Raw genomic sequence first — 17,203 nt, forward strand, 5'->3', positions numbered from 1 at the left:
CTGTCTGGTCTGGCGCGTAATGATCGAGTCGGGCATGGCTAGCCCTCCCTACTACTCCATTGTGTAAGGATCGTAGACACGGTTAGATCGTTGCCCGATGTGCCCCTAAACCTGCCCACGCTGGGGACTAAATAGCGCAAAAGGTAAGCTACATTTATGTTGTCACTGATTGTGATCTGTGTGATGGTGATGGAAGAAAATGTGCATTGTTTAGCTAGGTTAGGGTTAGCGCGTAATGCTAACGGTGCGTCAAGTTGTCATCCTCGCGCATCATTCCGACAAATAGACAGTTCTTCTCCAAAGTCTCAATTTTAGGTATTTTGTTGACATGTTTTAACCCAAATATCTTGGTGCATGTTTTATAAAGCCTTAAACAGCTAAAATAATGCAGGGTGTTGTGTTATTTTCACATTCTTATGGACAGGAAGCGCATTTTGACATTGTAAACAATTTCTGACCGTTGCATATTTTATCGTCTAGACACATATCTTAAATTGAAGTTTTTCCAGACTTAAATGCAAACATTAAAAAAATAACATAGCGTTACAGTTTTACAGGGATTATTGCATCATTATGAACATTTTGGGCAGGCACTTTCCACAACAATCGTTTTAAATAGTTAGGCCAATATTAGACTAACCTCTAATTAACATCAGCTGTAATTATGTCCTAGATTTATATAGTACAATTTATATTTTGGGTTGCTTTTTTATTTGCCTTTGTGTGACCACTGGCACAGTATAAATTATGTATTTTTTTTCTCTTGCATAAATGAGCTCGAAAATCAAATGTTATTTTAAGTTTATCTGGATGTAATCTGCTGAAATAACTATAAATTACTAAAGCTTTTTCTTGGTTTATTCTAAACTGCACAGTGCACAATGAAAATTTTAGCTTGAAGTCAAGAGATAATGATAATGAAAATAATGCATTCAATTTATTGGGTGGCTGGCTAGATATTCAAGGTCGCTCATGGCCAGCTTGTTTGTCCTGTCTTCTCTTTATAGTGGTCCAAAAAAGAAATATGATCAACTAGATGAATTGATTTAATCTGAACTTTATTAGATTTTACTACAAAATGTTGAGCTTTGCTGTGATGAGGAATCAGAGAAGGGTAGACATCTGATCTGATGATTCACATTCCATGCTTCATGACACACTTAGCTAAGCATTTAGGTATGTGAAAACACATGCAAAATAGGCTTTATGTAACAGAAAATATCTAGCAGGTCCCAATCGAAATATAAGGAGGCCACAGATGACCGTTAATAATGCAGTCTTAATACAGCTTCATAGTGTGTCTTAATGTGTCAATCATAGTTTGAAACAGTAAGTAATGGCTTTAAACCTAAGCCAGGCTTTGTGCTGGTGTTTAAATGCGGTGTGCATCACAGAATATAATCCTCTATGTAGCCATTCATTTAGCTGGTTATATAAGCACTAGGATGATTTGTTACCAAGGACATTTAAATACATTTCTAGTCCAAATACCCCCACACATATATTGGAGAGGACATTGATGCAGAGAGAATGGCCTTGGGTATTACAGACTGGAATAAAGACCTCAAGCTAAAAATATTTTGACCATCTATGTTGCTACCCATCCGAGCTTTAGAATTGTGTTATTGTTCTAGTCCTGACTAGTTTTATTAATTACAGTGTACAAATTAACATACACTATTGATTGATTAAATGTTAATACATTTTTGTTTACTGAAGACGTTTTATTACTGAATACTGAATATTATTATTTTTTCATTCATACCTCTTTCATTTCATCAATTGTACACCAGTGACTTTTTAACAACTAACATTCCACATCCATCAACATTTCTTTGAGGGTTTTTGTGACTGCAGACAGGATGTAGGGGCGGGGTCTATCCTCTTGCCTTCCCCCAAAACAGTATTTTTTTTTAACTCGTATGAGCAGTCTAAGTGACGTTGATCTGAAATTGAACTCCATGCCAAAATACAAGGCAATCGTTGGACAAGACCAATTTTATCTCCTGTATATATGTCAAAGGTGCTGTACTTGATTTTGAACTGGTTCATTTTAAACCGTTTGTAAACTCTTTGCAGGAGTCCAAACTTATTCCTCACTTTTCTAATGCATTTCAAGCATCCTAATTATTCAGTTTACAAGCACTTGTCACAACTTTTCCGAGGCCAGAGGAGGTTTGCTGTCATAAGATTTTGATCCTAAAAGCTGTTATATATATATATATATATTTTTTTTTAATTTTTTTTTTTTTTTTTTTTTTCTTCCAATATATATTTTACCAATATATATCTGTACTTGGGCATTAACAATCCTACTTTATTATATGAAATAAATTAGGTACAGCCGCTTTAATGTTAAATATACCTCAAATCTAATGTTTTTTGTCTATTCTGTTTGACTTATTTCTTTCAAATCCAACAAAGCAGTGTTACCAAAATGATAAAATAAATGATTACTTTTTCTTTACAGAGATGTGACCCCACAATGTGATTTCACCAGTAAGCCCATTTCCAGTCCAGTAGTGATTTAAGTGGTTGGTAGGGGGCGCTATCCCACTGGACTGGAGATGTTTGAGGCAAAACATCATCAAGCGGTGGAGAAGAAGGAGTCAAGCACAGAAACTGGTGAGCAAAGAAATACTATTGATGACAAAATATAGACACCAACCAATCCAGGTAATGTATCATGTTAGCAATAGAAGACGTTTCAATACTAGCCTTAGTATCAGTATTGATTATTTTTTTATTATTATAATAACATTCCATCACATTACTGCTTATCCATCATTCTGTTACTGATGTTACTGTACCTTTTTAAATAGTCCATCGCATGTCCAATGTCATGCTGCCCTGAAGTCCATTAGCTGCTATAGTTAGCCCTATGTGTTCCAGTGAACTACATGTTAACTCAAGTGGAAGGGCATTGACCTCTGCAGTATTCAACCCCCCCAAAAAACACAATACATATAAAACGGGGCGAAACACAATAGATTAACTATGTAACAATTTAAATACTGGTATTTAAATATTTTTTTTATTTTGGTGAGGCCACAAATTATTGTTGTCGTTTATAGTTTTTTAAAATCCAACAATATTAATTCAACTTAAAAAAAAAAAAAATAATAATAATAATAACAATAATAATTATGCAATATAGTATGTTCAGTTTTCTCTTGTTTCAAATGTACAATAATCTGAGAAATGTAAAAAGACAGATCCCTGATTTAACCTTTTGTCCACACATTATATTGATGTTTTGTATTTATGTGTTAATTTTAATTTTATTAATTAATTAATCATTTGCTTATTAAAATTTGTATGTTTTTGTTTTTTTTACTTTTTAGTATTGTAATATACTCTATTTTCTTTTGCCAGATGAGGGTCTGGGCAGCAGTAGTAAACATTTCGGCTCCGGGTCCCTGGGCTCTGGTTCCGGGGGCTCCGTGTACCTGTCCGACAGCCAGGACTGGGTGGTGTCTCCAAGCTGCTCCCCAGATGAAGGTCCCGCCCCCCACACTGCCATCTCCCCCATGTTAGCAGAGGAGACTTTCAGATATATGAGTAAGTGCTTTTAAAGTGTTTAGATTTTAGAGGCCTGTCACAATAATTGAATTGACCTATTGTTTAATAAATGAAAAATTATTTACGGCTTAATGTGTCAATGTACCTTTTGTTGCCCCGGTACAGAACTCTTTCTTATATTATTGAATTGTGTTTCATTGTGCTATTTATTCATGATTTATTTATGTTTTGTTTATAACATAATACCTTTTCTCTGGGATTCTGTCATTATTATTTATTGGAATGATTTATACAGAATTAATTTAACATTCTGTTAGTTAAGTCTAAATTAACACTTATAAGTATGAACCACATGTAGTCCACCTTTTTTGAACGGAAGCTAAGCAAGGACGATCCTGGGTAGTGCTTGGATGGGACACTGATGTGATTTTTTTTATTTTTGTTTTTTTGTTCTTGTTTGAATGGGCTAAAATTAGTTCTTGCAGGATACACACAATATTTTTTTAAATTATTATTATTATGAAAATTGATTATTCAAGAATTGCAAAATTATTTGATTTCACTTGCATTTTTGCTTATGGCTGTCAAAGTGCCATATCGTTTACTATAGATGGCATAATATTGTATAAGCAGTAATTACTACTGTAATTGATGACAATAATAAAGTTGCTTAATAATCAAACTCAATTAATTTCCTCTATCCCTGGTTTTTAAGACCTTGATGTCAACTGCAACAGATGTTCTATCTTTTAATGCATTCAACACGTGACAATTACTTTATCCTTATCCTTAAAATAACTGGGATTTACTGTGGATATTATTTGGCAACTGACATCGCTGCATTGCCATGTTGTGTGTATCCTCTATTTATCTGCCCTAGTTTGAGTAAAGGGGAGAGAGCAAGAGGAGGAGAGTTAAGTGGAGTTGCAAACCAGGGCCAAACAAGTCACAGGACAAGCTGTCAGAGAGGGCAGAGAAATGCCAAGATTTAACATACAAAATGAAGAGGTTTATGATCGATTTGCAGTGGAGGGTGAGTAGACAGTATTGAATTTTGCATTAGTGAGTATTGTGAGTTTGTGACATGAGTTATTGTTAGAAAATAGAAATGGCTAAGTCTACAAGGTCAGTAGGAACATGAGAGCGAGCCGAGTGAGAGGAGGGGGGCAAGCGCTGTACAGGAAACGGGTGAATCGAATTGTTTATATTCAAAGGAATGTGTCGCAAGTGTCCCATGCAGTCCGTGGGAAAATCAACGTAGGGAGTTATCCTTTCACTATTTCCACTATTCTTAAACGGTATTAATAAATATGCAAATTGCAAAAGGAAAATTGAGAACCCATACCAACTCTATTGAAAAGTGTCAAAGTTAGTACGTTAATTTACTGTTGCCCTAAAAGCATGCAAATTGCAACATAAATAAAAATGTGGACAAAAACAAGCTATCAGCTAAATTATGCAATGTTCTTTTATATGCAGTTCTTTTTAATAGATGTGTCAAATGACTTAATATAGTCTAATATAATTTAGCGGTTAACTGGCTCAACGTGTTTATAAAAGTGGAAGTATTTTTTGTTTGTTTCATTTTAAGTCGCAAATATGCACCGGGAAATACCTAATTTAGAAAAACAAAGAGATTGCTTGACTTGTGTGTATTAAAGATGGTGTCAATCACCATGAATACTTTTAAGGAACTAATATGTATTAAGAGTCGAATTACAAATTTTACTTGCATCTTTGCCCTTGATTTCTACTTGAACTTGCACGTGCACTGGCTCGACTGAAGACGGGCGTCAGATTGCTGGATCATGATACGTTTGCTCCACTTCCCCATCGGACATGAGACTAAAAATAGCTTTGATAGCTCTTCAGGAGGAAAAGGAGGGCGTATTCATGTAAAGCTGTTTAGTGAATACACTGTATCACAAAGACTGAAGTATGAAACAAAACACACTATTAAAATATAACGATATAGACCAGTCCTATATTTATATATAAATGTCTATAAGAAAATGTTAAAGCTTTACTCTTTCTTATCTTTATTTTGTGTTATGCAAGCTACTTCATAAAACGCGGTGAAGTGTTTTATAATGCTAGAGTTTAGTGGTGGTTTGTCTTCTTAAAACTTTCAAGTCAACCAAATGGAATGTTGCATGGTTTAGCATTAAACATATCTCCATGCCGACCAGCAGGTGGCGTCACCAGGACAAGCTACAGATCAAATCTGTGGAGAAACGACCCTGCTCACAGTATTGCAATAAAACCCAGTCTTGATGAGCTGCAAGATAGATGATGCCATGCTGGGGAACATTCAAGGCAAAGCAATAACATCTCAAGTTACATTGTGCATCAACTACTGGTATATGAACATTACCCTCCCCAGCTGTATATATACATAACATGGTAGATAGAAACACTATAAGTCAATATAGAATTGGTAAATAAGGTTCTTTTGAGCTGAAGTTGTTAGAGAGAAACGGCCTGGTCATATTTGCAGGTCACAGTGGGCCTCACGTTGCTAGCTGCACATGCAGCAGCTGTCTCACACCGTTTAATCCTTCGTCAATGCTATTTACAAGGGCCACTGGAGAACTAGGCTGAACAATGCGTGGTCTCTTGGTTTGAGATTCAAACAGTAGTAATGATTTGTATTGAATAATACACTTCAAGTAAAATAGTTGAGCATCAAAATTAATTTTAGATTTCCCTATACTACAAATATGTTATTATTATTATGGTATTTTCCCAACACAGTTGATCCAAACAAGTGAAGGCAGCGACAATACTACCATGAAAATCTCCATTCAAGTGCTTTCCTGGTAGATATGTGGTTGCTCTGCTATTGTATAACATTGTTTATTCTTTCTCTGACTTATTTCTCAAACCCTTAATTCCTTTCCCTTCCTCTCTCCAGCGTATCTTGCTTTGGAGCCCACCTCTCATACCCATTCAGGCTCTGCTGGTTTGACTAAAGGTATTTCTCCTCTCTCCCAGTACACTCCCTGCCTGCTTTACCCATATTCACTTCTATAGATCTTCACGTTTGTGCTTGTAGACTGCAACAATAAATATACTGTATGTCTTTAGTTACTTGACATGAATTCAGAATATGAATCTGAATTGATGTCGTTCTGACTGACTGATTTATTGATTGACTTTTTCAGTGTGTTTTGGACATGGTTTAGTATGTTGCTTAATTAATTTTCTTATTCCTTGTATATTAATTGCCTTGAACCCAGACAGAAATGTCATAAACGAGTAAAATAATCTTAAAGGGGTTCTTTTCCAATATAACGTCGGCACATATTCTGAATTCAGCCTTTTACTTTATCCAATTCCATTTGAATATGTTGTATTGCTCTGTCCTTTCTGTCTTTAAATTATCTGCACCATCCTGTTTGTGCTCTTTCTCAATCCGCTTTTTTCATGGTGCTCCTAGTATGTTTGAGCAGTTATTGGTCCTCCTCAATCAGCGATTTAATCTCTGCCTCGAGTATTGCTCGAATATCGCTTCAATTTCAGCTGCCTGTTTCTCAAGACCCTTGATATCGCCATGTTTGAACTTAATTAGGTCCTCCTTGTGATCCACCTGAATCTGGTTTAGATTGGATTTGTCATTTTATTCACAATGTTCCATTTTGTGTTTGAGCCAATCTTTCTTCTCTTTGGTGATTTTAATGATTTTAGACATCTCTTCTTTCGCGCTGTCTCTGAACTTATTGAGCTCCTCCAGCTCTTTTGGCAGATTTTCAGGAACGTTTGGGGTAATTTCTAGGCTTGGCAAGTTCATGCCCTTCTCGTCTTCTTCCTTTTGCTTCTGTTGGCTTTCTGACCCCTCCGTCTCTTGTTCAAGGAGTTTCTTGAGTTCTTCTAATTGTTTGACCCAAATATTCCTCTCTGGCTTTAGGCTCTGCAGCTTGTGAGGCAATCTCCTGTGTTCACATTAGCTGTGCTATTCCTTTCTCATCCTCAACTTTTTGTCTTTGCTGGCCCACGTTTGAGCCACTCGATCTCCTTGTTCAGCTGGTTTGCCATGCCATTATATCACTGATTTACAGCTGGAGTACCCACCTCCCCCCCTCATAATTAGAGGATTATCTTTCCACGCCAAAGCAAAACCTTGAAAATATCAGACCTCCATTTTATCTGTTCAAACTTGTAAGAAAAAGCCATGTGAGTCACACTTTGGGATGAGAGCTGATTGGCTTTTTATCACCTTGCTTCACTTTAGTGTCTGTAAAAGCTGATCTAAGGCTGTGCTCGATGCCAAAAAAAATTGATACATGTCAATACTAGTGATGTGTGAGAGCTAGGAATGTGTTAGAATGATTTAGATACATACTTGCATAATTTCACTGTTTTGAGGTACCCAAGCCTATATTTGTTAATGTAATTCACATTCACTTTAACTTTGAATGGTATCACTATACTAACATATTCAACGTGTTCACGTTGCAGTAAAAGGCACATGAGAACATTTCATACTTAGACAAATGACATTGTTTAAAACTGGGATAGCCAAACACTAGAAATTGATCTAAAACCTTGACTAAATGTGAATTGAATGTCACCATGTCTTTATCGGGTATAATCTGTATAAAGCCTGCTTACCATGTAGCTTAAACATCTTTAAGCTCTATATGTTCTAAAATACATGTGATTCTTGTATTAGTGTAACAATCTTATTTCAAATGTTAATGTTCCTGGGCATGGTTAAACTGTGCTCTGTGAACTGCATCACTAATCAAATTTGCTATTGGATTTTCCCCCAAAATTGTGCAGCTTGTTTAGTCATAATGAAAAACATTTATTTTACCGGCTTAATAGCAATTTGAGTGACTATTTTTTATATAGGTCTGATACAGGTTTAGTTCACAGAATACATTTCGAACACCTCATTTGAGAGGCTGAAATACAGTAGCTAAAATCCCATAATCACATGAAAGGCGTTTCTCCCTGTGATCTATGAAAACTTATTTGTATATTTTTTCTTCTTTTCCAGTCCTCAGTGCAGACCGAGTGGAGCAGATTACCAAGACCTATAATGATATTGAAGTGGTCACGCACCTTTTGGCAGAGGTTGGTTGTTATCAATTTGTATGTCAAAAGTTTGAAAAATCAATAGGGATGTTTTCAACTTAAAGGTTGAATGGACTTTTTTTTGGCCCAAATCTGAGTCTCATTTCCTCGTGGCGTGGACGGCCGATTAGTTCTGCCACGTATCAATCATAAAACGCACCTACCGCTCACCTGCAGCCGCGTGTGGCTCGTCCTCACGAGCAGCACGTTTCAGCGTGTCCAAGCGCATTGATCTATCATAATATAGTTCCTTCAGTGTACGGGACAAAATTAAGACGGAGAAAGACTGTTCGAGCTGACTCAGAAGAAGATGGAAATCTACGGGAGACGAGAGATGCGATGCGATCCGTCGGGCTAATAAACAAACGCACGTGTGTGTTGTATCAGTCCGCACGCACTCCCCCGTGAGTTCTTAAATCGCCGAAAAATCGTCCATTGCGCCTTTAAAGTATGAAAATTAGGCAGGGAGATTTTTTTTATCTTGAACTATAATGTTACCCATTATGTGAAAGTGTTGCAGGCTAAAATGTTAGACATTCACATATAAGATTCTTAAGTTTGACTTATACAATGCAATTATCAGGGCAATTTAGACTCAGGCGCCACCATTTTTAAATGGGAATTTCTTGTGTCTGTGTGGTGTACATTGGGTTAGGAGCTGCAATTACCTCCTCATGATAAAGGCACAGCTGATAATCGTACGGTTGCCACAGAGTTTTGATATTTTATCATGAGTCGTAGGGTCCGAGCACTACTGAAGCCCTAAGGCCCCTGTAATCACAGCTCGTGAGGGGCTGGAGGCACAAAGGAGGTGCACTGGAACAAGAAGCGTGCCAAAACACATCTTTTTGAACAAAATCTAAATGAAACCAGTAAAAGCGAATTAGAGGGATCCAATAAAAAATAGAATAGATCTCATTCAAAACAATACAAATCTAATGAATAAAAGATAAACTTGCATAACTTGCACTGTGTGAAAAATGTTGGAGATGGTTAAATTAATTATTTATGTTTTGTGGATGTACAGAGGGACAGGGACTTGGAGTTAGCGGCTCGGATCGGTCAGTCTCTTTTACAGAGGAACCACCTTCTGCAGGAACGTAATGAGGCCATAGAAGAACAGCTCGCTCAGGCTCTGGACCAGGTAATCTAAGGAGTTTTTTTTTGCCTATAGTTTTTTAATGTGTTTTTAAAGGCACACTTAATCTTTCACATAACCTTTCTAATGGAGAGTCTGCCACCTGCTTGTGTCCAAGGAGATGCTATTGTTACATTGTATGGAATAAACATATCTATCTCCAAGGAGACAAGTGCAATCAGGCCACTTTACAGATTAGATGTGTGGAGAGTCAAGCCGCTCTATTTGGATAGTAACCACTATTGTTTTAACCTGATTTAAACGTCTTCTCCCATCAGTCAGCAGCAGGAAAGTCTTTGTGAGAAGTAAATTCAATGAACTATTTTCATCACTATTAGGTTTTACTTAAGTTATTCTCCCAAACAGTTATTTATTCGAAAACGCGCCTCACTTTTGATTGCCAGATTGAATTTGCAAGACCCAGACCAATGTTTTAAATGAGAATGTATTCTCAATGTATTACCTGGTGAAAGAAATATCAAAACCTCAATATGACAGTTAATTATATCCCAAGTTCAACTGTGAACTTCAAAACAACATGAATGTGTTGTATAGACAATTTTATAACAGTAGGAGTTCTTGTTACAGATTTGACCTTTTTAAAGACCAAGACTAATTTGTCCAAATGTAGTTTACAAGCATGAATAATGCATAAAATAGGATCTTTTAATCATTTGCAGGTTAACCAGCTACAGCATGAGCTCGGTAAAAAGGACGAGTTGTTGCGGATGGTGGCGAGCGCGTCAGAGGAGAGCGAAACGGACTCCAGCGTTTCGACTCCACTTCGGCAGAACCAGCCCTTCGGAGCAATCACCACGGCAACGGCAGCCCTCAGCCAGCTCGAACATCTGCAAAACAAACTGCAAGATTTGGAGGAGGAAAACTTGTCTTTAAGATCTGAGGTATGACTGTGGATAGTATTAGTACCAGTTAATAAACATTTTCACTGGACACCAAATAAAAAATACTATATACAAGTGCCTGTTGTTAGAGGTAAATTAAAGATGGGTTTGCGGCGGTCAGTAATGGCAGAATACTGAAGCGTCATCTTTATTTCAGGCATGTCAGTTGAAAAGAGACACCATAAGCTACGAGGAGAAAGAACAACAGCTGGTCCACGACTGTGTTAAAGAGCTACGTAAGTCAATACAAGATGCCTTAACAACACATTCATAAGCCCTGTAAGATTGTATATCATATTTTGTTACTGTCATTTAGGAGAGTCCAATACGCAGATGGTGACTCTAACAGAAGATTTGTCCAAAAAGAACGAGGAGCTTTTAAAACATCAAGAAGAAATTGCTCAGCTCTTGTCTCAAATCGTAGAGTTGCAACACCGAGTTAAAGAGGTGAGAACGCGATATTAAATTGTTCTTAATGAATAGTTTTTGCCAAATTACTTTCAAATTTGGCAACGCAATTTCAAATGTAGCTCACAGCTTTTTTAGGATTGCTTTCTTAACAATTCTTCATATTAACATTAATATACTGATTATACTGATGTAACTTTAAAAGGCTTTCTTCTTGTTGAAAAAAAATCCTTAAATTATAACTTTCCAATATATTGCCAATTTTGACATTTTCTTGCTTGTTTGTGTGGATGCTACGTCCTTGCTATGTTTAAATTTTTAGGGTGCTAATAACAAAATTGGACACTAAACGTTTAGAAAATATTGTAATTGCTAGTGCAGTTTTTATTTCCTAATTAGATTTTCTTTTCTTTATAGCTTGCTTTAGAGAAAGAAGAGCTTCGAATCCATCTTCAGGCCTCCAAAGATTCTCAAAGGCAACTAACAGCAGAGGTACATATCATTTTAAATACCTATAATCCTTATTCTAAAGATTATATTATACATTTGCTTTTAAATATACATATAATTCATCAAAATAGCTTGTGTTTACTATTACAGCTAAACGAAGTAACTGAAAGAAATGCAGAATGCTTGGAGATGCTTCACGAATCACAGGAAGAAATCAAAGACCTTAGGAACCAAAACACCCCATTTTCTAGGATGAGACGGCACATGTCCTACGGCCTGTACCCCATGGTGAGACGTTACAACTGCTGTCATTTAGGTTGTGTTCGGACACGGTTAATGTATCTCATGATTTTGTGATTGTAATGGTATTGGTATTGCTCTTTAGGATTCCCTAGCGGCTGAAATCGAAGGCACCATGAGGAGAGAGCTGAGTATAGATGAAGAAACTGCTTTCGAAGACCAAAGGTAAGAAAACTGTAAAAGTCCAAATTAACTTTACATATTTGTGTGATTTATGTGTAAACAATGTTGTACTCATTGTTGGCTTTTTAATACATAGAAAAGTTACAATCAAATATGTCACAATCAAAACTATCTTACTAAAGAGGTCATAATGAACTTCATAAATTAACACATGAAAGGAATTATCCTACAGTCCATAACAACAGCCAATATTTAAATGTCCTCTGCATGTTTATTTCTGGTTGAGGATCCGCCACCTGTTTGTCTCCGTGGATATGTTATTGCTTTGCCCGGAATGTTCCACAGTATGGTATTTAACTTGTTGATCTCCATGAAGACAAGCAGTTGACGCCAACAGGCCAAGTTAAGCATTAGATCTCATGTTTCAGGGGAATTAACAAAAACACACACATTTATTCTTCTTTTTTGTTATGAATGTGTGACTACTTATTGACAATCGTTTCAATTTTTTTTTTTTTTTTGTACTTGTAGAGTTTCCCAGAAGCGAGTTTTCCGGACGGTTCGCTCCTTAAACACAGCAGCATCGTCTAGAGCCCTCTCAGCTGTTCCTCCCATCCCGGGGTCTGGCAGCTCTCTGGTGATGACCGCACAGCCCTTCCCCTCCACGTATGTGCAGTAATGTCACAACTTATACATATTTTTGTGTCAATGGAATATAAAGGAATGAAGTCTCTCAAATGTTAATGAGAGTGACTATTCAAAACATCTGTGCTGCAGATTTGTCCATAGATTTGCACTTTTTTCAACATTACAAGACTATTTGTCTTAAATCAAATAATGTGCCATTAAGATTTTGGTTGCAGAGGACATTACAATTAAAGGAGAAGTTAAGAGAGCTTGCTGAAGATTCGGGAGTGAACAATGAGTTTAATTTTCCTTTTTACATAGAACTTCACGATTTCCAAGTACTTTCTCTGTAAAAATATTTTTTTATTGTATGAAATCTTGTGCTTTGTTACTGAAGTTAAAATCAGAAACATGGTCAGCTCACATACTGAAGGTTTTGACAGTTTCGGGCCACTGTCTCGGGCAGAGCATCTTTAGTCGACCAAGAATGAGATTGTGACAAACAAACCATCTTAACTGTCCATCATCATAGCATTAATCATCCTTTTGGGGTACTTGCTGTGAACCCAGATTTAACATGCCATATATTTTTCAGCGACGAGGTGAAGATGGGTCAGCCTGGTTTTCCTGGTGGAAACGACTTGACCAAAGCCCTGCACAGACTGTCTTTGAGGAGGCACAACTTCCTGTGTGAGAGGCAGTTCTTTCAGGCCGAGCGGGAGAAGAAGGTCCAGGCGCTGACAGCGGAAGGCGACGGTGAAGCGAGCGGCTGCTGTTCTCCGATGGGCAGCGCCATGTCATCATACTCAAACCTGTCTGAGCTCTCCTTCGGCTCCAGCGTGTTCAAGACCTTCCTCCCAGAGAAACTTCAGATTGTCAAGCCCATGGAAGGTACAGAAGACTTTGAGTTTTTTTTTTTTTTAATTTATACTGTTGGCTATAGGGTTTGCATTTATTTCAAAATAAAAGCTCATGATTAATTGCATGAAGTAGTTTAATTTGGACTATCTGTTGCAGTTTATGTCTTTTACTAGAAAAAAAATCTGATAACATGACATTCTAATTCTAATCATACACAGTGACACACGTTCAGTGAACAGTCCACCCACCAACCAGAGGGTAGCTGGTTCAAATGTTCTGTTATTGTATCCATTTGTAAGAAAATTCAACATTGCGCGCTCATGTCAAAGTAATGTAACAGGGTTGGTGTGTCAACCTTTAATAATTGAAGTAATGCTAAATAATGAATGATTTGATTTTAAAATGAATAGTGTTATTAAACTATTTGAATACAACTCGTTTCTTCTTGTTTCTTAGGCTCATTGACACTTCACCACTGGCAGCAGCTCGCAAAGCCTCACCTGGCCACCATTTTGGATCCCCACCCCGGAATCGTCACCAAGGGTTTCCGTCCACTGGCCCAGGACCCGGTTTACCACTTCTCCGACATGGAAGAGGACGAAGACAACGACAGAAGAAGTTTAAGCGTTTTGGAAAAGGGCGCTACAGAACAGGGCAAAGACGAAGAAGAGGATGAAGAAGGAATAACGTTTAAAGTCAGATGCGCGTCCACGCCCGATGAGCGGAGAGAAAGGAATTTGTCCGTCTCGCCACTTCCTGTCCCGCCCCTTTCCCCAAATCCACCGTCAACACCAAAAGCTACTACAATAAGCACTGCGGTTCATGTCCAAGCAGAGAGCCAATCAGCTCAGAGCATTCCTGTAACATCAGCAGCAACCAGCCAATCAAATGACATTATTAAAGTGACAAATTCTTCCGGTAAATCCATATTGTTATTTATTCTTGTACTACTTTTGTCAATGTCTTTCTACAATACAAATATTCTTCTACATTCACTTCTAATAAGATAAAGTAATTATAAACATTTTTTTCAAATAAATCTATTTCTCCTTAGTCCAAAACCCAGGAAAGTGTCAGAGTTCAACTTTCTCCACCTACACCTTCACCACGTGTCGCATCCTGCACCCGACTGACATCACACAAGTAACTCCCAGGTAAGCCATTAAATGTTATAGTAAAATAAGGTCTAAATTGAGTTAAATTGATATATCAACTTACAAAAATGAGTGTTCAAGGTTATGCAGTTCCAAATGTGTGACAATCCTAGCTAAAGTTTTGTTAGCCATTTATCTTCTGGTACTTTATTTGAAAGTAGGTCTGTGTAAACGTTTTGTCTTCCAGTTGCCAGTCTTCTGTTGCCAATACTCCCAGCTCAATGCGGACTGGCCCTACCACTCCAGTCACCCCCTGCAGACTCAGCTTGGGCGACTCCTTCCCTCCTCGTCGCCCTGTTGCTCCCCCTGCTGGCAGCTTGGCCAAACTCGTCTTGGAGCGGGGTATTTCTGCTCAAGTCTCTACCAAAACTCCCCTTCCTGCCTCTCCCAAACCTAAAAACAGACCACCGCTTTTTTGCCTTTTCCCTCCAAATACACCTCCAAATTCACCCTCTCAATCGCTAGCGCCCCCTCCTGTCCCAACTGAGCGACCAGCTGATAATTTCTTAGCCTCTCGTCCGGCAGAATTGTTCCTCCAAGATGTCTATGGTTTGAATTTGGGACGTGCCACACACCCTAATTTACCAAGCCCCTCGCAAGACACCCCAGCTCAAATTGCCCAACCAAAACCTGACCAAGTGGGGCTTGTTGAGCGGTTACGCAAGCTAGGGTTCAGAAAAGTCCTACAAAGCGAATCGGCAAGACAGGACTCGACCTTTGTATCTGCAGGCGGAGGTAGTTTATTGGACGGACTAAGGCGCAATCAAAGCCTACCTGCGCTTATCGGAACCAAACCAGGAAAGTCTTCTTCGTCAAGTCATCCGCCCCAGCACCCGACCTCCCTCGCCATTCCTCCCCCGTCCTGGGGCAACTTGAAAGAGAGAAGGCACCATCCTGCCTCACATCCGGTTCCTACTACTAAATCCTAAAGTTTTATTCCTGTAACATCCTGCCGTTTTGGAAAAAAAACAGGGCTACACAATATGTGAAAAAGTTGAAAGTTGAAATATTGCATTTAATACAAACAATTATTATTTTGTAAGCTCAGTTAAATTCCAACTAAAATTGTGTCAAACTAAACCTACACAGATTTTTATTAAATTAACCAATATATGAAATTGTTCCCTGTTTTAATCTGTCAAATTAACAACCGTGTGTTAACCAATATCAAAATATCAATAATGTAATAATATTGTGCAGCCCTTAAAAATAATATTTTTTATCAAATAAAATTCAATTTTTTAACCTACATTTAAAGCACAATTTTAAGAAAGGATTTTAGTGGTGCAATGTCTTTAAGTAGATATTTGCTAGTTTCATGGCCTTAGCGTAGAGTTTAAAAAAGACACTAGTTTGTCAAAGTAGGAAGAGAAATTGAAAGATTGTGATGGATTGAGGAAGTTAAATAAAGTGGAGAGAGAGAGAGGGAAAAAGAAAAACCGGGAGAGTTGAAGCGGGAGAGATATGGGTAAGGTGGTTTTGAAAGAAAAAGTAAGTAAGGAAATGTATTTACAATGATTTTTTTAGACTTGGTTTGCAAAGGATGGCTTCATAATAGGTTAGAAAAGCTTTAGTTTTAGGCCTAAGCAAGCCTTAAATGCAAACTCATCTGGAAATGCATTTTACGCCATTTTTGACAGAACAGTAACAGTGCACATAATTCAGACAACTCTGCTTCCAACATGCCAGTATCGAAGATTTAATGGTTACACAAATGTATAGTCAGTGTGCTACTCTTTCTGTCCATTGCAAGGAGCGTATTTGCATGATTTCAACTACAATTCCCAGCATGCACCTGTTGCCAAGCTAATCCTGTTACCAAATTCAATTGCTGACTATTCAGGTTTTTTGTGTGATGTTGTTTGGGGCCTTATGTATAAGCTAGCACTGTTAATTTGTGTCCACTCAAGCCAGTTTTGTACATATTAAGTTGAAAATTCCTCATTTTAAATGCAGATATTCAACCATGCCATCTCAGGCCTAGAAAATTATATATTTTGCCATTTAATTTCCGAATTCAGGGTTAATTTTGATTTATTATTTATTTATTTTCTATGCCATATTTGTTTAGATAAAGCAAATATGTTAAAACTGCCTCATCAATTGACTTCATAGGTATTGCAAAATAACAGTAGTAAATGTTAGTGAAGGGGTATGATAAAGGGGTGATAATTTTTCTATACATTTTTGTCTAATACATGCAAATATTTGGCCAAGATAAAAGGTATCGGTCTATCTCTAGTGAATACAACATTTATTACATAAAATAATTACAGCTTCCAAACTATTACCTATAACCACTGCTTAGTATCTGCTGCTATCCCTAACACGAGTAAGGGTAATTTATCATTTATTGCACTTAATATTATTTTTAGTATTTGTATTAATGTTGTCACTGTTGATAACTATTTTACTGGAATAAATTCTAACATTATTTTAACTTGCTTGCAACAATATTGGCTAACATTTGGTCGTGATACTTTATTTTGTACAAGCGCACATGTTATGTTTTATTATGCATTTTTGTTTTAAATTAAATATTTAACATTGATTATAGCCTTGGTTTTACACAAAGGGACTAAAGAAATAATATAGGAAGTTACAAACTTGATGTTAGATTTAGTGCTAGTTGTCAAATC

The 17,203-nt window shown here is 37.3% G+C and overlaps 1 protein-coding gene across 4 annotated transcripts; it reads left to right on the forward strand.

The window, feature by feature from the left end:
• Positions 1–2: 2 nt before the first annotated feature.
• trak2 (trafficking protein, kinesin binding 2) lies at positions 3–17,018 on the forward strand. Of its 4 annotated transcripts, none has more exons than XM_072466008.1 (17): positions 3–143; positions 2,471–2,625; positions 3,376–3,561; positions 6,437–6,496; positions 8,525–8,601; positions 9,629–9,745; positions 10,420–10,641; positions 10,799–10,877; positions 10,958–11,088; positions 11,467–11,541; positions 11,650–11,787; positions 11,885–11,964; positions 12,454–12,592; positions 13,152–13,440; positions 13,867–14,328; positions 14,465–14,564; positions 14,752–17,018. In XM_072466008.1, the coding sequence occupies exons 2-17, from the start codon at positions 2,568–2,570 to the stop codon at positions 15,491–15,493; spliced, it is 2,955 nt and encodes a 984-aa protein (XP_072322109.1). In that variant the 5' UTR covers positions 3–143; positions 2,471–2,567; the 3' UTR covers positions 15,494–17,018. The 4 variants fall into 4 exon arrangements, with proteins under 4 accessions (XP_072322109.1, XP_072322108.1, XP_072322116.1 ...); XM_072466007.1 differs by having other exon boundaries at positions 12,454–12,588; positions 13,145–13,440; XM_072466015.1 differs by lacking the exon at positions 6,437–6,496 and having other exon boundaries at positions 12,454–12,588; positions 13,145–13,440.
• The last annotated feature ends 185 nt before the right edge of the window (positions 17,019–17,203 follow it).

The sequence above is a fragment of the Eucyclogobius newberryi genome, unplaced genomic scaffold (assembly GCF_026437365.1).
Source record: "Eucyclogobius newberryi isolate DKJ021-1_F unplaced genomic scaffold, fEucNew1.0.hap1 SCAF_1, whole genome shotgun sequence".
NCBI classification, from domain to species: Eukaryota; Metazoa; Chordata; class Actinopteri; order Gobiiformes; family Gobiidae; genus Eucyclogobius; species Eucyclogobius newberryi.